This window comes from Typopeltis vanoorti, chromosome 7, assembly GCF_054136105.1.
Source record: "Typopeltis vanoorti isolate ZY-2024b chromosome 7, IOZ_Tvanoo_1.0, whole genome shotgun sequence".
Lineage (NCBI taxonomy): Eukaryota > Metazoa > Arthropoda > Arachnida > Uropygi > Thelyphonidae > Typopeltis > Typopeltis vanoorti.
The window spans coordinates 110,223,048-110,246,810 of NC_143555.1; the positions used below are offsets into that span (position 1 = coordinate 110,223,048).

At 36.0% G+C, this 23,763-nt stretch overlaps 1 protein-coding gene across 1 annotated transcript in view; it reads right to left on the bottom strand.

Moving 5' to 3' along the window:
* Positions 1 to 23,763, bottom strand: part of Ndc1 (Nuclear division cycle 1) — a 152,473-nt gene that overhangs the window by 68,763 nt on the left and 59,947 nt on the right. Inside the window, exons 8-9 of the mRNA XM_090396064.1 lie at positions 13,354 to 13,486; positions 6,277 to 6,369 (exon numbers count right to left, since the gene is read on the bottom strand). Coding sequence (XP_090252190.1) covers positions 6,277 to 6,369; positions 13,354 to 13,486 — 226 coding nt within the window. The remainder of the gene's footprint in view (positions 1 to 6,276; positions 6,370 to 13,353; positions 13,487 to 23,763) is intronic.

Here is a 23,763-nt window from a genome sequence, read left to right on the forward strand (position 1 = left end):
CAGAAGAGCCAACACTAATTGTTCTACTTTTGATTATCTACAGAAAGAACTTTCTACTATCCAACAACACATGAAACTCAATAGCTTTTCTAAAAAAAGTACTCAACATCTTCTCAATTCTTATAATCCTCCACAAAATAACAAAGTTTCAATATGTTGAGTGCTTATTCCTTATATCTCCGGTATTTCAGAACCTATCGCAAGAATTTTAAAGAAATACGATTTAACAACTACGTATTCACCTATTAACAAATTGTCTTCTCATTTTCCTTCTCCTAAAGACAAACGCTCAACTTTATCTCTTCCTGGAGTTTATCAAATTCCTTGCAACTGTGATCTCTCCTATTTTGGGACAAACTGGACGTTCTCTTGAAAAAAGAATCCAAGAACATTCTTCACAACAAACCTGAAAAGTCTGGATTGGCTCAACACGGGATTGAAACTGACCACAGCATCTTTTGGTCCAGGACTCGCCTCTTACATAGATCCCGTTATAGGTTCGAATGTTTGTTCAAGGAAAGCGTGGAGGCCTTGCTCCATTGTCCCAACCTGAATCATAATGACTCTATATCTATATCAAAAATCTGGGAAAGCCTAATCAAGATTACTCATTAATTTTTTTTTTCCCAATCATGTCTCTACTTCAACATATTCTGCTTTATACTTAATACTTAGTGATATAACATCACGCAGCATGTTCTATTTTTAACGATCTATTGTTAGTATTCTAGCTTGTATTTTTTTTTTTAAACTGTTCTTGTAATACCACTGAGGATGGTCTGCTATTTCCAGACCGAAATATTTGGTTAATTAAATATCTTTCTTGTATTTACGCGCATATATCATTCAAAAAAGGGGTGCGCCTTATATGCTGGCAAATACGATAACTGACTTTCATCTTGGTAATGAAGATGACTAAAACAGGAGAAACTTCTAAATAATAACTATAAGGTGATTTTTCAAGCAGCAGCAATCAGGGGAAGGAAGATGCAACTATAACACCGAATACTAATCTGAATGGCAGAGAAATTTAAAAACAGGAAATTGGAAAAAGCAAATTATTTGTGCATTATGGTCCCACTGAAGGTAGTAAAAGCCATAGAGAAATTCTTTTAGCACATTATAAAAACTGGACAGATCACAAAACTACACAAATGTTCTGGAAAAATACGGTGAAAAGGTGGAGATAATATTATCTATTGCATTTCTGCTCAGGATATGGACTACTGATTATTATTACCTATTCAAAAGAAAGATGGCTCTTGTGGGCAACCTAGACAGAAGAAGAAATTAATTCCAGGTAAATAGAAATATTTTGGGAAAATTTGGAGAAAAAACACCACTTTGTAGCATAAAAATTCTCATGAAGAGAATACAACAAGGAAATATCATATTAATTAATTATGGCAGTTACTTGCAATGTCTTTGGATCAGTCCACATATATTTGAAAGGGGTGGGGGATGATTACCATCATGTTGAGCAAGATAAAAATGAATAGATTAATGAATATCACTGAAAAGAAAAATATCTGCTAAAGTTCTAAAAAAAATATCAAAGTTAAACATTTCTCAGATATTAATTGTTCACATAAATTCATAAATATTCCAAAAAAATGAAATTTTAAAAACAAGAACCAAAAACTTATCAATCCAATGCCAAAACCTGAAAACAACATTGTATGATTCAGCAAGGAATGCACACACAGTGAATTTGCTGCAAGGACAGAAAAATCAGAACTTCATCCTGGACCTAAGAAGTTAGAGACAATCCAGGAAAAGATAAAATCACATGAAAAGTTTCTGGCCAGCAAACAAGCATGTGCTCACAGAGAATACAGAAAAATTTAAGAATGCTAAATTATGTGTACTAAACAAACAACACAGGAAGACCTGAAATAATAGAGAAAGTAAATATCACGAAGGTGGCAAAATATTCTGGAAGCTTTAGAAAAAGCTTAGAAATAAAGGAAACACTATGACAGAAAAGTGATAAAAATAACAAAAAATGAAAATTAGGATAATCTGGATTTCTGAAATAATTACTTTTATAAATTATTAAATGAGGTAAGCAGAAATTACAACACCAAATTAACTAAATCAATTGCATATATGTTGATGGACTTCAAACCAGAACCTTCAGAGCAAACAATATGTTACAGTCCAGTCTTCATGACTGAACTACTTGTAGACAGAGGCTAATGACTTCACATCAATTCCCTTAGTATCCCACCATATCCTTAGTACACCTTTTCACTACTTGTATATGGGAAATATATGACTTATACATTACTTGTATTTTGTATTTTCAAAAGAAAATGTCTGGTAACAGTAGTGATCTTATGCTTTTTGGTTCGATCAAATATTGGACTGTATATATGTAAAGTTTTTTATATGTTTTGGTAAGTACTATAATTCAGGAAACTTTTTAAGTGTGCAAATTTTTTTGCTTCCTATGCTGGTAGATCGATTTGATCTACGGGATATATGCTGGTAGATCGATTTGATCTGCGGGATATATGCTGGTAGATCGATTTGATCTGCGGGATATTTATATTGGGTTCTAGGACCCACTTCTCAAACTTTATTCTAACAAGATTACTATCACTTATCAAACATGACAAAACCTCTAAATGAAACCGTATTCAAAGAGGTATACAGAGAATTTCTAAGATTAGGAAAATTATTGAGCGACAACTGGCCAGGAAAAGTAAAGCTGTTCAATACATTCCCCCCTACAGCAGTCACAGATGACAGGATGGATGATTTAAATGACAAAAGTATGCTGACTCAATCAGAATTGGGACACTCCACAAATCTAGAGGATGCTGCATCCCTAGATAGCATTCAGCAGTCTTTGGAAGCCAACACAGAATTCCAAATAGTCAAAAAGAAGAGGAAAATCTCCTCTACTGCAGACGCACCCAAAACAGCAGAGATAGAACCAGATAATGAACCTAAAGAAAGGGTACCCCCTCCCAGTCATCCTAAGAGCTAAAGAGCACTGGACATCTGTTACATCTGCACTGAAATCTTCAGATATCACCTTCACGAAAGCTACAAACACAGAAGAAGGAATACGTATACAGCCGAAAATTTCATCACACTACAGAAAAATAACCAAATTCCTAGCAACAACAACCTGCCATACCACACATTTGCACCCAACAGTGAGAAGAATCTAAAAGTGGTATTAAGAGGGGTAACTGAAACAATACAGATAGAAGTCACAGCAGACCTCCAATTTAAGAGATTTAGCCCAATTACAGTCAGCCGAATGCAGAGAGCTGATAAAACACCCTACCCCTTAATTCTAGTGGAAATAAGTAAAGACCAAAAACACATATACAATCTCCAGACCAACACTGTGATCTAGACATAATAGAGGCATTAAAATATAAATCAACTACAATGCAATGTCACAGATGACAAAAATTTGGGCACGCACAATGATGCTGCAAGGCTGAATTTCGTTGCGTGAAATGTGGTGGCAAACATGCAACAAATGAATGCCAAAACCCAGCACAGATCCAGCAAAGTGTGCAAATTGCAGAGGCCACACGCTGCAAACTATAGGGGGCTGCATAGCATTTCTTCAAAACCAAAAGACACAACTCAAAACCAGCAAACCTATACAAGAACACACGTCCTCCCATCAAACCACAGTCTCCACAACGAATGGAAGATCGTATGCTGAAGTTACAAGACCAACCTACCTAAAAGACCCAAAACCAAACCAGTCACAGCAAACCTATCCTACTTGCTTGCTGAACTCTGGCAAACCAAACCAATCCAATCTTTCAACAAGGAGTGGCACACACACAGTCACTCCTTGTTGAAATCCTTAATGGATAGGGCTAAAAAAACTAAATATCACTACAGATTGTTAGCTGGAATGCAAACGGTCTATCAAACAAATTACAGGAGCTGCAGGAGTTTGCAGCAGAAACCCAAACAGACATCATCCTCATAAATTAATCACTTCTTCGTTCAAGTGACAAGATCAGAATTAACAGTTACCATACTGACAGATCCTATGCCAGAGGTGGATGCATTGCCATCTTTGTCAAAAGAAACATAAAACATAATTCAATAGTCGAACCCCAAACAGAACATATGGAAACTACAAGAATTGAAATACATATGGAAAACACAAGCAGCATCAGGATATATGCAGCCTACAACTCCCCAAATAAAAAACTCCTTGAATCTGACTTAGATGTGATACTAAATACAGGCAGAGCAGTGATCATAGCTAGAGATTTTAATGATAAACATTCAATCTGGGATAGCAGAAACTCAAATATCAATGGAAGAATACTCAACTCTTATACCACTGCATGAAATATAACAGTGATAGAACCCACACACTACAGAGCAACTGGACGCCCTGATGTACTAGATATAGCTATATTAAAAAACATAGTGCAAAGCTATCAAATACAAGTAGTCAACGACTTAAGTTCTGATCGCAACCCCATCATATTACAACTAGGAGGCACCATACGATTTAACGGAAAACACCACCACATTTATAAACTGGAAACAACTTCCCCCAGTCTTCCAGGAAAACCTTGGCCCAATATCGCATATAACATCCCAAAGATATAGAAAAAGCAGTGAAAACTCTTGAAAAGCAACTACTGACGACGATAACACACACACACACACACACACACACACACACACACACACACACACACACACACACACACACACACACAACAAATATAACCAAATGTAGACCAAAAAAATAAACTCCCAGAGGATATAAAACGTCTTATCCAAGAGAAAAACAGATTAAGAAGACAATATCAGAGAACAACAGATCCAGCGGATAAACAAGCAGTTAATAGAGCAACAAACCGGTATGCCCTAAAGGATCACGGTAACTAACTCTGGAATAACAAAATTCATCAATTAAACAGAGGATCAGTCAATATGGAGAATGATGAGATCACTCCATTCGAAGCAGTTTACACTTCCTCCAATCCAAGGTGAATATAGTGTTGCCTACAACGATGAGGAAAAAGCAGAAGCATTTGCAGACAGCTTAGAAAAACAATACAGCCCCAATTATATCAATACAGATATGAACTTCATAAGAAAAATCCACACCCAAGTGCATAAAATAACTCAAAATGCCTCATTCCAATCCAACAACAAATGCATGTCACCAACAGAAATATATCAGATCATAAGAAAACTAAATAACAAAAAGGCTCTGGGTCCGGATGGAATAAAAAACAAGGTGCTCAAGCTGCTTCCTCGCAAAAGGGGTTATGCATCTGGTAGCCATCATTAATGTCATCCTTTGGCTAAATTATTTCCTACAAATGTTTGGTAAAATCATCCCTTGGCACAATTCTACCAAATATCTGGGAGTTCATCTTGATAGATGTCTAAACTTCAAGTCATATATGGATAGTGTCGCCACTAAGGCAAGTCAGTCTATAGCACAGCTATATGTCCACTTTTGAATAGGAACAGCTTCCTAAGCATAAGCAGCAAAATTCTCCTCTACAAATCAGTGATCAGACTGCAATTAACTTATGCCTCTCCAACCTGGGGACACACAGCTAAAAGAAACATCAACAGATTACAGACGATCCAGAACAAATGCCTAAGAATGGCATTTAATGTCCAGTGGTTGATCAGAAACCTCCAATTACACCAAGAAGCCAACCTTCCAGATATCAAGACCTACACGATAGGCATTGCAGAGAAATTCTTCACAATCACAGATAATCACCCAAATCAGCTAATTCGACAGGCAGCAGACTACAACCCCTCAGATCACTTCAAACATAAAAGACTGAAATGCTCCATCACAAGAGAAGGCTGATACAGCCTACAATGCTCACAATGAGCAGGTAAATTATCCACAATAATCCCATCATCCACAAACTAAAATAAAGATGAAGAGTCAAGGACTCAGTCCATCAACCAAAGAAGTTCCAACCTTGGTATCTCTAGTGGCCCTTCCCACAAAGCATAGCTTTATACACATCTGAAAGGAGATGTGCTTTGTATTATGAGATTCTAAGGCAACTGATGTGAAGTCATTAGCCTCTATATGCAAGTAGCCCAGTCGTGAAGATACTTTATTCGCAAACTATGTTTGCTTACACTTGAATAAGTGTGTTTAGGGAGGTAGGGTCAAGTGATCACTGAAAAGAGTATTGGGATCCTTTCCTTACGTGGCATACATGGAATGCATTAAAAAGTACAACTTTATAAATACATAGCATATAAAGTGATAGAATAAACAATTTCTACCTGCAGAAGAGGCAAGTTTCCAGAAGATAAAGCAAAAGGTAGAGTATAGTCTTTTTTTTCTTTCATTGGTTCTTCAAGTGGAAAAACAAATCTCTGAAATACAAATGATCAGTATCAATTAAATAGTTCTTAAAATATTTCCCACATACATCATTTAAAAATTATTGAAAATATTAGCACTTGGGATTTAATTGTTAATATATGACTCTGGATTATAACTCTGATTTATTCAGAGTTTTTAATTACTAGAAGCTGAGAGATACCAAAATAGAAAAAAAAAAAACAATTTATTATTTGAACACACAATTAGTTTCATCTTCTTAAAAGACATCAAGTGCATAACATGAAAATAGAAATACAAAAAATATACATTACATGAAAACAAGTGAACGTGCCCAAAAATATTGCTGACATTTGAAGCCATTCTGCATGCCATAGTATTGTTGGGCACGTTCACTTGGACATGATCTCGTGTACCACTAACTTAGGTAGCTGAAGAGTGACAATCAGATGGGTTATAGCTAAGGTTAGTATTAAGATGGACCAGACTGAGGACAATTTCTGTTGATTTCACAATTTTTCTTTCCAGCTCATCATACCATCTAAACATGTTTTCTGATTTCTTCTAGATCACTGGTGAGCAGAATTAAGAACACGAATAGATAGTTCACTTCACAAAATCATGTTGTCCCTTATAGAGTATCATATTCCTATTCACTCAGTCCTGAATTCTCTCTTTCACCAATACCTTAACCACCACTCTTGAGATGCTGATTGGCTTATAATTTACTACTTCTCTCTTGGGGCCACTTTTTTTTTTTTTTTTTTTTGCAATAGGACTATTCTCCCCTCTTTCCACTCTATTGGCAACTTTGAGGTACTAAGAGTTAAATTAAACAGCATGGTCAGAGAAGCTGATAGTTCTCTTGCACATTCTTGTAATACATGGGTCGACATGCCATCTAATCCCACGATTGTGTTTGCATCGAGTTTTTGCAATATTTTAAGCAACTCCATTTTTTTTCAACCTCTGTTCTCTCATCAGTCAATGCCACACCTGGCATTGCATCAGTCATCAGTCAATGCCACACCTGGCATTGCAACATCACCACCTAGAAGGTACACCAATCTAACAAAGTGCAAAAATGCTCACTCAGGAATTCAACTATTCAGTTTGCTTGCTTCTGTTACCTTCCCATCAGCACTTTTTAAAGTCATCCTTCCATAGTCATTCTTCCTTTTACTTGCCATATTGCAAAAGGACTCTAGGATTTCTTTTGGCATTCGCTGTATGTATGTATGGTAAGAAAGACCAAACCCATCACGTTTCTTGCCTGTGCCTTATACTGCTGATCACCTTTTTCTTTATACACAGTCTTGCCATAAAATACAGTACATGCAACCAATACAGTATTCACATGTTTATCAGTAGAGAGAGAGAGAGTTGTCTAGTTGTACAGGTTAACATGCAGTGGGGAGATTATGAGAACCGTGTAGCTGTAATAGTGCTTTCACAAGGTTGGAATGCAGTCACCTGCTATTTTCAACATGCTAAAAACACTCAGAATCAGTAGGATGTTTGTGTATCATGCTATTAATAGTTATAACAATACAGAAGACACCTGACTGCTGCTAAAGAACAGGTTGACAATGCTGCGTTAGGATGCAATAGTAATGTCATGAGATATGAATGTTCCTCAGAGAATGATGTCACATGCACTAACTGATGACTTGGGGGAGGGGTGGGTGGGTGGGTTGAGAGCCTAGTGTCATTTTAATGGACACTTCCTAACACCACAACTTATGTGGCAGAGGGTGATAAAATTAAATAAATTTCTTGGTGGTATGCAAACAACAGACAGAGATATCCTCTTCACAGATGAGAAGATTTTCTCCATTGAAGAGCCATTTAACTGCCAAGACAATTGGGTACAAGCCCCAGATGGTTGCACAGCATATGCCATAGCTGGATTCAGGGAGGTCATCACCCCACATTAGTGATGGTTTGGTGGGGGGGGGGGGATGTGTTGGGAGTATCCAAGTTGCATTTCTGCAAGAAAGGAGTCAAAACACTCTACTGGAACCTGTGGTACAGCTCTTGAACAACACTTTGTTTCATGATAGGTAGCCGAGTCCAACAGGACTCAGCTTCTGCACACAAGATGAGGACCACACAACAGTGGTTGGAGGTGAATGTTCCTGACCACATATCACTATCTAATTAGCTGTCTGGAAGTCCTGATCTGAATTCATTGAACTTTAAATTGTAGTTGGAGCTTGAAAGAGTAGTCTGTAAGAAATGACACCTCAGCATTGCCAACTTGAAGGTGAATTTAGAGCAAGCAGTGGCAGCATTTCTGTTGGATGTTGTGCATGCTGCCATCGATATGTAGCCTCACAGACTGCGCATGCATGAAGGAAAGGGGAGATGTTTCAAACGAAGTGCAGCTATATGTACGTTACACGTGGTTTGTAGTTGCTGAAAGTTGTAAATGATTTACTGACAGATTAACACGTTCGCTGCCACGCAACTTCGACATAGTCTGTTCCCATACGCCGAGCAATTTCACTTCTTCAAGGTCAGTACGGTAATCTCGTTGCTGGCGGTAAGCGTCATACGAGTATACTCGTAGTTGGCTTGTGCAGAGCATATACCATCTATGAGTATACACAATTTTTCTGCTAGCTCCACAAGTCAAGCATTTTCACTTCTTCAAAGTCAGTACGGTAATCTCGTTGCCGGCGGCAAGTGTCATACGAGTATACTCGTAGCTGGCTTGTGTAGCTGATATACCAAATACGAGTATACTCATAGTTGGCAGTGAACATGTTAAAGGTTTATTCACTGTTCAAGTTGTAACAGTATTTATGGACAGACTAGGTATTCCCTCCACAACTTTTTCTTTGCAGTTCTTGCTTAATAATGCTATACATTTATCTAACGTCTACCTGATTTATCCTTCTGACTCTGGGTATACATTTTGATACTGCTTTCTTCAAACATCCCTTGACCACCACTATCTCTCCGCTCCAAGTTTGTATGCCATGGCACTGAAAGTTGATTGCTCAGCTTGTCATAATCACTGCTTTGTAATTCTGCATATATCCCTTCTTAACAGAAAATTCTGCAAGTATGATAATCTTCCAGATTAAGACTACATGATCACTTTCTTCAACTGGAAGCAGAGTAGTTAGATTGGTTGCTATTACATTCTCTGATGCTATGATCAGATCCAGCACTCTTGAATCTCATGTCCCCTCCATTACATGCTGCCTCAAGTAATTATCTCTCAGCAGCTGTATAAATTCCATTTCTTTCCCTGCCCATGATCATTTCTCCTCCCAATCTATGTCACCATAGTTGAAATTCCCTCCATAATAATTACTTGTTCTGCAATCATTATGCTAATATGTCAATGCATGTCATCTACATTCTCCCTTATATATCCCCTGGTTTATTATTAAAGTTTACACTGACTGGCTGCTGTAAATCATCCATGGAGTCAAAAAGATTTGTTGATGGAGGTGCATTGTAAATGCTGCAAAATTCCTTCAGATTTATCTTTAAAACTGAATTTACTCTAGAAACACCAAGCATTTTTGAACAATGTTTAAATCATAATCCTTGAAATACAAAAATATAATGCTGAAAAAATTTCCTCATTAAAAAAAAAAATTAAAGAATAGGAAGTTGTGTAAAAATTACATAACTTACATATTTAAAGTTATTTCAACAGTCAAGATATTCTACAAAAATTCATTAATCATATTTCCTAGCTCATGTTTCTAAAGGCCAGAGAACTTGCACTAAAAGATTTCTAAATTAACATATTTCTATTTAAATATTAGGAAAAAATTATGTTCAATATTTTGTATTTCTATTAGCAGTTTTCTTTTTCTTTGTCATTTACAAAGTCAAAAAACAGATTTTTATAATGAATTATGAAAATGTGCCAGATGAAGTTACACATAACCAATGCTATTTTAATGATGTCATAATATATCGTATCATAACCTACACTGCAAAATTTTCACTTGGTGAACACAGATTTTTTTTTAACTTAATCTATCCATCACAACAGAAACTTCTGATAGCTGTATTGCCATGGCAATAGATGTGAAAGGTAGTATTATGGCTTAGAGATGGGAAGGTAGCTCTGTCTAAAGTTTACACTGATTGGCTGCCTGCAAACGAAAAGATTACAGTTTTGGGCAGTAATAGTGGGTAGTACTCTAGATATTTTCTTATAGCATTTGGTGAAATATTAAAACTAGAAACTGAGACATCAGATAAATGATTTTAATAGGTGCTTTAAGTTAAGCTTCCTAGCTTTACTATGCAGATAAAATCTGCATGAGTTTGGCTGAGTCTATTATAGGAAGAGCCAACAAAACTTAGTGTTTTAATGAATTAAAATAAACAAACAGTTTAGTTGAAAAACTTTAAATTCATACAAAATTTTATATCTAATTATTTTTCTGGGGATAACATCATCACCACCACCAGAGATAACACAATGACTGCAGGAAATATTAGCAAACATTCAAATCAAGCAGAGGATTATGCTGGAACTGCAAAAGCAATCTCTCCCTCTGGTGGAGGGGGTATTGTATAATTTATAGATGTCATTCTAATAATAAATTCTAATATATGCTTTAAAATATCACATTCAAATAAATTAAATGTTCACATCTTGCCAAATGTGAAAAAATCCGTATGGAATCATTCTTGTTCACATTTGGCTGGTTTAAAAGCTTTCAAAAGAAAAGATTCTTTGAATAATCTTTGGGAAAAAAAAAACAAAACAGATGCATAAGTATCATTTCTTGCCATTCAATACAACAATGGTTATTAAATTTGGAGTTTTAATCTTTTCAGAATCAAAATGTAATTTATGTCTTCGCATCTCATTTCATCAGACCAAATTTGACTACAGTAATTGAGGCACATAAACAAGAAATTCTGTATACACCAAGAAGAGATCAGAGATGTATTTCATCTTTAGTAAAATTAAAGGCAGCCTGTTTCTGAACAGGAAAGAAATTGGAAAAGTATAATTTTTTTATATGAGCATGAGCCAAAGTGGCTTGAAGAAATTCAATGTTGATATCTAGATATCCATTTCTCTAATAACATTCATCAGATGATTCTTCTAGTCAGGGCAGAGTGCCCTGATGGAGTGCTAATTGAAGAAATCATTCTATATAAATTTGTTGTTGCCTTGTTATGTGTATTTATTTCTATTTTTTTTTATTTACATTTTGCTGTTTTTTTTATTCCCTAAGAAGAATTTTCTTTTATTCAGTAAGGATCATTGTACATTTTTTTTTTTTAGATAGTAATAAATTCCAGATACAGTAACATTTTTCTGAAGATAACTAGATTTGCAGCCCTTTACTTTTAAAATGATTCACTATGTGTACAAGTAGTTAAATAAAAGTCAACAAAGACTTTGATAAAAATACAGAAGATAAATATCAGGGAGCTGGCAAAATGTTCTGAGACTATTGAAAAAGCTTAGAAATGGAGAGAGAAAGAGAGTCAAAGGAATTAGAGATGATAAAGGTGACATGTAAGGTGAAACTAAAGATATTCTGGATATCTGGAGTAAATACTTTGAAAGACTTAAGTAAAATAAGCAGACAACAAATGCTAGACAATATTCAAGAGAAATGCAAACAGGAGTGCATATCAATACTTGAGACAGAAAAAGCTCTCAAAAGCCTGAAATGTGGAAAGGCAACTGGAATACACAATATTAGAATGGAAATGAAATGCTCAAATATGCAGATACAAGTTTTGCAGCCACATCAAAATTCAGAAGGAATGGTCAATAAGTCAATTTCCAGATGACTGAAGTAGAGATCTCATGGTATCCATCTATAAAAAAGGGAAATAAAATGTGAGAATTAGAGAGGAATTTCTCTCATATTGAAGAGAGAATAAAAAAAATTACATTAGAGAAACTTAATAAGCCAGGTTCAGACCAAATGGAGACTGTTGAGATTAGGATTTCACTTTACAAATAGTTGAGAAATCAGGGAAATATAACAAGGATCTGTAATTAAGTTTTATATATCTGGAATATTATGTGCACGCATGCACATACAATACATTATCTACATTTAAGTTGTAAATTAGCAATTAGATTGCAATAAGATGATTAGATGTAAAATCTCCTGGATTTTTTTTTTTAACTAAACAAATAACAGCTTAAGTATGAAAATCAACAATGAAAAAGATCAAAGCTAAGAAAATAGGCAGGAACACGGAAAATTTCAACCAATATTCTCAATGGAGAACCTACAAAACAAGTAAAATACTTCAGCTAATTAGGCATAATTTTTTTATTGAAGATGGCAATTAATATATTTGCCATTTTACAGAGAATAATTACACAAAACACAAAGTAGCAGGGTAAAAAATAACATTACAGCTAATTTTAACCAGATCAAAACTAGAGAGAGTGAAGATAAGAATTAACAGAAAAATTAAGAGTGAAGGGATGGTATCAATGGCAGAATAATGTTAAAAATGAAGACATTAGGAAGGAGCTTAACTTTGTTAACATTCAGGAATGTGAGAGGAAAGATTAACAAAAGAGGTTTGATATCACAAAAAACTCAGAAAAGGATCAAGATGTGTGTGGATTAAATTAAGAAGTGACAGTATTGGAGTACTGACAAGTGACAGACTTATTTGGAGAAAGATTGTTGAGAGACTAGCAATCATGTAAACGAAATCATACAATACTGCCATAGTATGCTGTACACCTATTGAGGGTACAAATCAGGAAATTGATAATGATTTTTTTTTTTAATATAGTAAATATTAGTTATCGAATGAAAAATGTTTTTAAGACTTGACAAGGCTATTTAAGCATATAATTTTTCATCGAATTTTTATATAAATTCTGCACTGATATAAATGGTTTAAATTTATATCAATACAAAATTTACATAGAAATACAATGATAAATAATATGATACTCCATTTGATTTTTGTTATACATTTAATATAAAATCAATTAATAACTGCATTATAAAAAATGTAATTATATAAGTGACTTAACTTACCTCAGACATGCATATTTCAAAAATACAAAGGAACAAGTTCCATGTAAAATGTAAGACAGCTCCAGTAATTACAGTCAAGAAGAATAATTGCATACTGCAGATATTCCAACTGTTTATCAGTGAAGACTCAGGCCTGAACATAAAAATAAATATTGATAAACTTTATGGTCTCACTGCTAAAAACATTATGGCTTATCATTGGTTACCAGCACAGTTCTAAATCGTGTGTGTGCGCGCGCGCGTGTGTGTGTGTGTGTGTGTGTGTGTGTGTGTGTGTGTGTGTGTGTGTGTGTGTGTGTGTGTGTGTGTGTGGAGAGAGAGAGATGGGGGAGGGGATCCTGAAAACCTCATCTGAAACAAATGATATCTTAAAAACTATATGAAAGCCATAAGGGTAATTTTAATCTGAATTTGCAATTGTAAACTTTAATTTTCAACTTACTGTAAATTTAATTGGAGTGCAGATGGCCAAAGAAAATGTTGATAAAACGAAAGATGGAAGGATACTGAAAATCTGATGACAGAAGGAAAAAAAGACATTGCATACACACTTCTATAGAAAATGCAATGATGAAGAAATCAGAAGTATTATAATAAAAGATCAAACTGATAAGATCTTAACAGATCTGAAAGATCAAGAAAAGATAGTGACAGTATTTGCAGGAACTAAAGAATGCATTAACATGAGAACAAAAGAAAAAAATCAAGGACCTGATATCTAAGAAGAGAATATAAGAATGCATATTGTAGCTAAATAATGGAAAAGAACAGGATCAAAATAGTAAAAGAGCAGAACTGATAAAAGAAGTAGGTGATATAATGAAATCTGAGTTGTTTCCACTTATTAAAGTTATAGAAAAGAGGGAATGAGAGAGTTCAAGCAAAGTGTAATAATCCCAATACCAAAGAATGCTAATGTCGTCAATTACCAAAAATAATGGCATAATTAATCTCATCACATGCTTCAAAAATACTTCTCAAAATAATACAGAACAGAGTAAGAAATAAAGTAGAAGGGAACCTTAGTTAAGACCAGTTTGGATTCAGGAAAAAATCTGGACAAGGTAAGTAATCCTTTTCCTAGACAAATCATAGAGAAGGCATTTGACCAAGCAGGTTTGGAAATATTGTTTAAATGTATACAAAGGGCTAATATGGACTGAAGAGACAGGAGAATTATATATGACTTGTATTCAATATAAATAGCTAGATTTTGAAGAAATGAAAATTCTGAAACTGCTATAATAAAGAGAGGAGTCGAGCAGATTTGATCCCTCATTTCTTTTTACAATGAAATACAGTCAACCCTCCTACAACGCGGTACTCTTATAACACAGTTTCCATATAACGCGGAGCCAAAATTGCGACAGCCCTCCTATAACGCGGTACTCTTATAACGCAGTTTCCGTTCAACAACATTCCATCAACTTAATTGGTTTAAGAAGATTCTCTATAGCATGAATTTATCTATGTGTTAAATTTTTACAGTTGAAATTAATGGGGAATTCCCTTCTTTTTGGTGAAGGTACATCACCATTTTCCAATTTCAGTTATCAGGGAATTCCCCTATAAGCGAAGAAACGATGCAAGATTGTTCACAGTGCTCTGTTTTAATGCTTAAAATAGACCGTATGATTGGCTGTTGAGTATTTGCGTGAATTTTTTTATCCAATAGCGCTGCCGAACTTTCGCTGTTGCAACCACCCACTTTGTCATCAATTTTAAGTGCAACTTAGTAGGAAACTGTCTGTAAATCCGTGCAGACGTACATATCATGATTAGTGTTCAATAAAGTGCCTTTTGCTCGCTTAATTTGTGTTATCGTAATTACTGTAGGTAATATTTTTTATTTGTTGTAATATAATAATAATAAAATAATTGTTAACCCCAGGTTTGCATAATGTCAGACACAAAAGAAACAAGAAAACAGTTAAAAAGAAAGTTTATATCTCTTGAGGACAAAATCCAAATTTTAAATCGTTTAAAGGGTGGAGAAAAAATATCGTCTGTGGCAAAATCGATAAATTTGAATGAATCTACAATTCGAACCGTAAAGAAAAATGCGGAAAAGATAAGGAAAACTATGGCAGATGGCTGTCTGTTAGGTGTAAAACGTGTCACCCGCGCGCGAAACATTAATATGGGTAAAATGGAACGAGCATTGATGATCTGGTTGGAAGACTGTATAGCCAAAAAGATTCCAATGAGTGGAAATCTTATCAAGCAGAAAGCACTTAAAATCTTCGAGCATTTAAGGAATATTGGACATTCTTCTGCAGGGCTAGAAGATCATTCATTTAGCGCAAGTAAAAGATGGTTTGAAAAAAATTTAAAAAAAAGGTACTCATTGCACAATATTAAGTTTCAAGGAGAGCAGGCCTCAGCCGATGCAGAGGCTGCCGAAAATTATAAATAAGCTGGAACTAGCTCGAATTATCGATGAAGGAGGGTATACGCCTGATCAGATTTTTAACGCCAATGTGACGGCACTATACTGGAAAAAACTACCATCTAGAACTTTCATTTTGAAAAATGAAAGGCGTGTTCCGGGGTTTAAACCTTCAAAACAACATATCACTCTTCATATGTGCAGCAATCTATCAGGGAATCTGATGATAAAACCAATGATAATAAATCATTCTTCAACTCCTTGTGTAATGAAAAACATTAATAAGACCCAATTGCCTATATTCTGGTGATCTAATAAAACAGCTTGGATGACTCAAGATTTATTTAAGGACTGGTTTTATAATTGTTTTATCCCGGCGGTGGAAAACTATACGATAAAAAAAATTTGTATTTTAAAGTTTTATTGGTTCTTGATAACGCTGGTTGCCACAAAAAACTGGATCATCCAAATGTAAAAATTGTTTTCCTTCCTCCTAACTGCACGTCATTAATACAACCTTTGGACCAAGGAGTCATTCAAACTTTCAAAATGTACTACACACGCCGATTTTTCCAAACCATTTTCGACAGATTAGAAAATGATGAAAATAAAACTCTTATTCAAGTGTGGAAGGAATTCTCTATTTTAGATTGTATTAGAAGCGTGTCATCAGCCTGCGCGGAAATTAAACCATCAACACTTAATACATGTTGGAAACCTCTTTTGCCTGAAATGGTTCAAGCAAGAAATGATATTTCACTCCCAGTTGCAGAAATAGTAAACATTGCTTCTCGTTTAAGCGGCGAAGGATTTGCATTAAACCATGAAAAACGAATGGTGCCAAATCTCAATTTATATGATGTGAAAAAAGGGCTAAATTTGGCTAAAGAATTAGAACTTCATTTCGCTCAAACTGATCGTTCAATGGTGCGCAGCGCAAAGTTTAAAAGAGAGTTAAGAAACTGCTTAGCTCCGTATAGAGAGGTTTTAGTACAGTTAGAAAAAAAAGCTACGATTGAAAATCAACATCAAGATTTGTCAAGTGAGGAAGACATTTGGCCCATTAAAAGACGAAGAGTTAGGCCACTCATATTTGAAAGCGAGGATGAGTGTTAAAAGCGTTCAATACACATGAAATTATGTTATGCAATTTTACATAATTTTCTTGGTTTTGTTGGAAAACAATTTTTTAGTTTAGTTTAGTTTTAGTTTGATTTTTTTTATCATTTCCTTGTATGAACTCTTCGATTCAATAAAGATAATTTTATTGTACTTAACATATTATCTTGCCTTTTGTGTTTGTAAAATTTTTTCCACAACCGTACGCACTGTAACTTGACGCTCTGAGAATGCAATTTTCATACAACGCAGAACGAATCAAACTGATTAACAAGTGATTTTACTTACTTCCGAGTTTCACTCAACGCGGTTCCCATATAACGTGGTACGAATCAATCTGATTCGTACTAATTCTGAGTTTCTTATAGCGCGGTTTCCATATAACGCGGCACGAATTAACCTGGTTTGCACGTTAAATCTGAGTTTCTTATAACACGGTTTCCATATTACGCAGTACGAATTAATCGCGTTATAGGAGGGTTGACTGTACAAATAGAAATAGTATCTAATAAACAGATAAATGGCCACAGTATATCTTAGATTTCATTTGCAGATGATACTGCAGTAAATGCTGACTCAGAAATAAAACTGCAAAGTGTTCTGAAGTTTATAGAGAGAATTTTTTTGAAAAAATATAACTATAAATACCAGTAAAACAAAGAATCTTGGTCATGAGTAGAAACCCACAGTCACTGGATTAAGGTTTTAAATATGTAGTGAGTGTGTTAAGAGAGGATGGCATGAGTGAAAAAGAAAAGATGTGGAATCAGAATGGCAAAGGAAGTAATAAAGCTAACACGTTTCTCTTTCTCCAACATAACTTTAGAACTATGAAAAAGATTCATAAAACTATGTTTGCAGTACTGTTTTTTATGTAAGTAAAATGTAGATTTTGTTAAGATTAGACATTTAGAAGAATGGAAACGGAGTTATGGTGTTGGCAAAGTATTGAAAATTAAATGGATGAAAAAAGTAACCAATGAAGAAGTATACTCCAGTGAATAAGACATTTCCTGAGGCACAGCAGCATCTTGAAAGGTTAAAGATATCAAGCAATTTTAATCCTTTTTTCCCAAGTAAGCAAACAGAGAAGTCAGTCAAGTTTGCACCTGAACATAGTTCAAGTCTGAGGCAACTCCTGGTAAAGGTGGAATAAGCTTCGATCACTTTCCTTAGTATTTCTCCCCAATGCAGAGCACATCCCCTTACGAAGATGTATGATGCTATGCATTGAAGGCAAGGGCCACTACCCAGACAGGTTTTAATCCTTTTTTCCCAAGTAAGCAAACAGACAAATAAGTCAAGTTTGCACCTGAACATCTGAGGCAACTGGTGGTAAAGGTGGAGTAATTTTTTTTACTTACTTGTCTGTTTGCTTACTTGGAAAAAAGGATTAAAACCTAGCTTATAAAATTGCTTGGTATCTTTAACATAGCATACCCAAGTTAAAAAACTTTCTACATCTTACTCTCATCCTGAGATTTTTATTTAATAAGGTCAAAGCACCTTGTGGCAACTTGTTTAGGTAAAATTTATAAGCTCTGCATTACTTCAACCTTGACATTTTTGGGTCTGGCTGCCACTGACGAGACCTCAAGAAAGGTCGAAACCGGTCTGGGTTTCGACCTTTAATGAGGTTGAAATGCCTTTTATGCCTTTAATGCATAGCATCATACATCTCCGTAAGGGGATGTGCTTTGCATTAGGCAGAAATACTAAGGAAAGTGATTGGAGCTTACTCCACCTTTACCACGAGTTGCCTCAGACTTGAATTATGTTCAGGCACAAACCTGACTTACTTGTCTGTTTGCTTACTTGGAAAAAAAAAGGATTAAAACCTAGCTTATAAAATTGCTTGGTATCTTTAACATAGTATACCCAAGTTAAAAAACTTTCTACATCTTGAAAGGGGACTGATAAGAGAAAGAGAGAGCATGGAAGACCATGGCAGAAATTTCTAGAACAAGTGATTAGTAAAACAGAATTGCAAATGAAAAGGAGGTAAAGTATAGAAGCAAATACTAACAGAAACATTCTTTCCGTTCATATGACTATAAAGATAAGGTGGATTCCTTTAATTACACACGCTGTAAACTTTAAACCAAAATCGTGAGGATTTTATCCTTATTTGCATCTGCAAACATGAAAGTTTCATTAAATTTTGTTGAGTTAGAGCACAATTATTAAGATCATTTTGAATTGTTTTGCAAATAAAAATAGTTTGATTAAAATAAAAACTGAGTGGATATTATAAATCCCAAATTATATTAAGTCCATCCATCTAGAGTAGAACTAGTGATTTATATAATTTTAAAACATTCTGTCAAATTTTGACTCAAATGGTCAGATTAAAATAAAACTGAGAGAGCAAAGCACAATTTCGTAGAGATTTCAAATACAGTGGTGCCTTGGTTAACGACGGTAATCTGTTCCAGGATTATCGTTAACCAAAACCATCGTTATCCAAGGCACGATTCCCCATAAGATTTAATTGAAAATCGATTAATTTGTTCCGGCTCCTCCTCACAACCATACTAAAATACATATTAAAAATGCAGATAAAAATCATTTAAAATGTCATAAAAATATGGTAAACATCATTTATTTATTATACAGTTGGGGTGTATATGTATTTGCTACAAAAAATTAACATTAATAAAATGAACAGTTCATGAAAACAGTTTTTAATTACCAATCTTCACCAGAAGGACAATTGGGCTCACTTTGGAGTTTTTTTGACAAAGGGACCTGCAAAAAACATGTCTAGGGTTGTTTGCTTCTGCCTCTTTTTTAAAATGTTTCTGAAAAACTGCATGAACTTTTCATTAAATAGATTTGCAGTTCTGATAACCTCAGATTTGTTTGGATTCCATTTCATAGCAACATTTTGAACTTCCTCCCACTTTGCCAAAACATTTTTGATTTCAGCAGTTGTAATTTGTTCTTTCTCTCCATCCTCATCTTCAGATGAAATTTCCATTTCCTTTTCTTCACACTACTGCTTGAAAAGTTCTTTTAGCTCATCAGTAGTCAGTTCTCGGTCATGCATCTCCTCCAATAATTCTTCAACATCTTCTTCCTCTACTTCCAAGTTAAGATCATGAGCAGTTGCCACAATATCCTTTACCAATTTGTGTCCTTCGTCTGAAGTTTCTTCATTACCAAAGGAAGGACACAGCTTCCTCCATGCTGCTTTGAGAAATTTCATTGTTACTTCTTGACAAGCCTTTACAATTAGCCTAATTGCTATGACAATGTTGAATTCTTCCTTCCAAAATTTTCTTAGGGTTATGTTGGCAGCCTCACACATTTCAGAGCACCTGGTAAAAAGTGCCCATGTGTCAAGATTTTTAAAATTTGCAATTATCAGCTGATCCATAGGTTGAATCAGAGATGTAGTTTTGGGAGAAAGAAAAATCACCTTGATAAACTCTGATTCCTCTGGTAGCTCTTCTTGTATGTCTGTTGGATGGCCAGGTGCATTATCCAAGGTTAAAATGGCTTTTAGAGGCAGATTATTTTGCTCAAGATAGGTTTTGACAGTTGGTCCAAACACTTCGCAAATCCAGTCTCTAAATTCTATTCTTGTGTGTAGAGGCTTAAGTGCTGTGAGGACATCATGTTGGAGGCTTAATGGATTTTTTACAACACTCAAAAAGAATTAAAATAGAATTTAATACTTCCTATATTTCGTCCTAGTCACTAGGACATCTATGGGGATTACAAAACCAATTAATGTAACATGCACACACAAATCTTACAATATTAAGCCCAACCACGTGGGTGACACTAAAGTCCTACCTAGGCAGAGCGCCCTCTAAGGGCGGTAGTAGGTGGCCTGGAATTTAAGGTGGGACCTCTGGTGATGAGTGTTTCCCAAATCTTCGGAAGCTTAATGCAACCGTATTTAATAAGATCTGGTTGGTTTCTGAGAGCTGCTGCTGCTTCTAAGAAAAGTCTCTCTTTCTTGAATTTGCTGTGGCAGAGCATGGTGGTTTTCTTCCATGATACTCTGTGGGTGGTGTCCAAAACATGGTCGGCCAAGCCTGAATGACAGTTGTGTTTACAGATGTAAGACTTGTGTTCCTCCAGGTGGATGGATGCTGATCTACCTGTCTGTCGAAAGTACACCAGCTTACAGGAACAGGGTACTTTGTAAACTCCAGGCAGTGAGAGAGAAGGGAGCTGATCTTTCGTAGAACGGATAAGGGTAGCAAGTTTGTGGTAGGGCTTATATGCTGTGTGTAGGTTGTACTTTTTTAGTATCTTGGCTATTTTTTCAGATGTGCCACGGATGTAGGGCATGGTGATGGCATTTTTAAAATCTTGTTGACGAGATGGACGAGGAATGGGGAGGAACTGATTATTTGTGAATGTATCTGCCTGTGTGTGTGTGTAGGTTTTCTGTATACAGTGAAGGCAAGTGTATCATTAGGCAGGCGTGTGACTAAGGTATCTAGGAAGGGTAAACAGTTGTTCTTTTCCTTTTCCATAGTAAACTGGATTCTTGAATGTAGGCTATTAAGATGATTGAGGAAGGAGTCTAATGTGTCTGGGCCATGAGGCCAAATAGAGAACACATCATCTACATATCTTATGAGTCTATAGCTCGTTTTTCGAAATCTTCCATATAGAAATTGGCAGGGGGGGGGCATGGCGGTTCCCTCTATCTGCTTGTAGATTTTGTTCTTCCAAGAGAAATACCCAGAGTTAATGGCAAAGGAAAAGAGATCTAAGATGTCAGTTAAGGGAATATTGGTAAACAAAGAGGAGATATCAAAGCTTACCAATATGTCTGCATTATTCAAGGTTAAATTTTCTGTGAGGGATTTAAAGTGGGTCGGGTTTTTTATATAGGAAGTGGACCTTCCAGTTAGGGGGGGTAAGAGAGAGTTGGCCAGCTGTTTAGACAGTCTGTAGCAAGGTGCATTGGTGGCATCTACTATAGGTATGAGTGGGGAATTGGGTTTGTGAATTTTTTGGTAAACCGTATATTCAGGGGGGACAGGAGTGGAAAGGTTTAAGTTTTTTCATGACGTCAGGAGGTTACTTTTTTAAGTAAGATTTTTAATTTCTTAACTTGTGTTTTTGTGGGGTCGTGTTCTAGCGGGATGTAGGAAGCGCGATCGCGGAGGATAAGGTTCATTTTACGATTGTATTCACTGGTATTAAGAACGACTGTGGCATTACCCTTATCCGCTCTGGTGATGACGATAATTTTTTCTTTGCGTAGTTTCAGGAGAGCCATGCGTTGAGCATACTTATCGTATGGCTTTCCTGAAACTACACAAAGAAAAAAGTATCGTCATCACCAGAGCGGATAAGGCATACTTATCGTATGTCTTATCTGCTCTGGTGATGACGATATCGTATGCCTTATGCGTTGGGCATACTTAAAGTATCGTCATCACCAGAGAGGAAAAGGGTAATGCCACAGTCGTTCTTAATACCAGTGAATACAATCGTAAAATGAACATTATCCTCCGCGATCGCGCTACCTACATCCCGCTAGAACACGATCCCACAAAAACACAAGTTAAGAAATTAAAAATCTTAATTAAAAAAGTAACCTCCTGGCCCCCTGACGTCACGAAAAAACTTAAACCTTTCCACTCCCGTCCCCCCCGAATATATGGTTTACCAAAAATTCACAAACCCAATTCCCCACTCAGACCTATAGTAGATGCCACCAATGCACCTTGCTACAGACTGTCTAAACAGCTGGCCAACTCTGACCCCCCCCAACCGTAAGGTCCACTTCCTATATAAAAAACTCGACCCACTTTAAAGTCCTCACAGAAAATTTAACCTTGAATAATGCAGACATATTAGTAAGCTTTGATATCTCCTCTTTGTTTACCAATATTTCCTTAACTGACACCTTATCTCTCTTAGAAAACGTTTTTCCCTCTGAAATCTTAGATCTCTTTTCCTTTGCCATTAACTCTGGATATGTCTCTTGGAAGAACAAATTCTACAAGCAGATAGAGGGAACCGCCATGCCCCCCCTCTCACCCCCCTTGCCAATTTCTATATGGAAGATTTCGAAAAACGAGCCATAGACTCAGCCCCACTCAAACCTTCTATCTGGCTAAGATATGTAGATGATGTGCTCTCTATTTGGCCTCATGGCCCAGACACATTAGACTCCTTCCTCAGTCACCTTAATAGCCTACATTCAAGAATCCAGTTTACTATGGAAAAGGAAAAGAACAACTGTTTACCCTTCCTAGACACCTTAGTCACACGCCTGCCTAATGATACACTTGCCTTCACTGTATACAGAAAACCCACACACACACAGGCAGATACATTCACAAACTCTCCCACCACCACCCCTCACAACAATATGGCATCATCAAAACTCTTACTAAGAGAGCCCACAATCTTTGTTCCAGTGGAACCGCCCTTACTACTGAGCTTAACCACATACACAACACTTTCCTCTCCAATGGCTACAGCAAACACAGTATCAAAAAAATAATCAGTTCCTCCCCATTCCCCGTCCTTCTCGTCAACAAGATTTTAAAAATGCCATCACCATACCATACCCTACATCCATGGCACATCTGAAAAAATAGCCAAGATACTAAAAAAGTACAACCTACACACAGCATATAAGTCCTACCGCAAACTTGCTACCCTTATCCGTTCTACGAAAGATCAGCTCCCTTCTCTCTCACTGCCTGGAGTTTACAAAGTACCCTGTTCCTGTAAGCTGGCGTACTTTGGACAGACAGGCAGATCAGCATCCATCCACCTGGAGGAACACAAGTCTTACATCTGTAAACACAACTGTGGCCATTCAGGCTTGGCCGACCATGTTTTGGACACCACCCACAGAGTATCATGGAAGAAAACCACCATGATCCACCAAAGCAAATTCAAGAAAGAGAGACTTT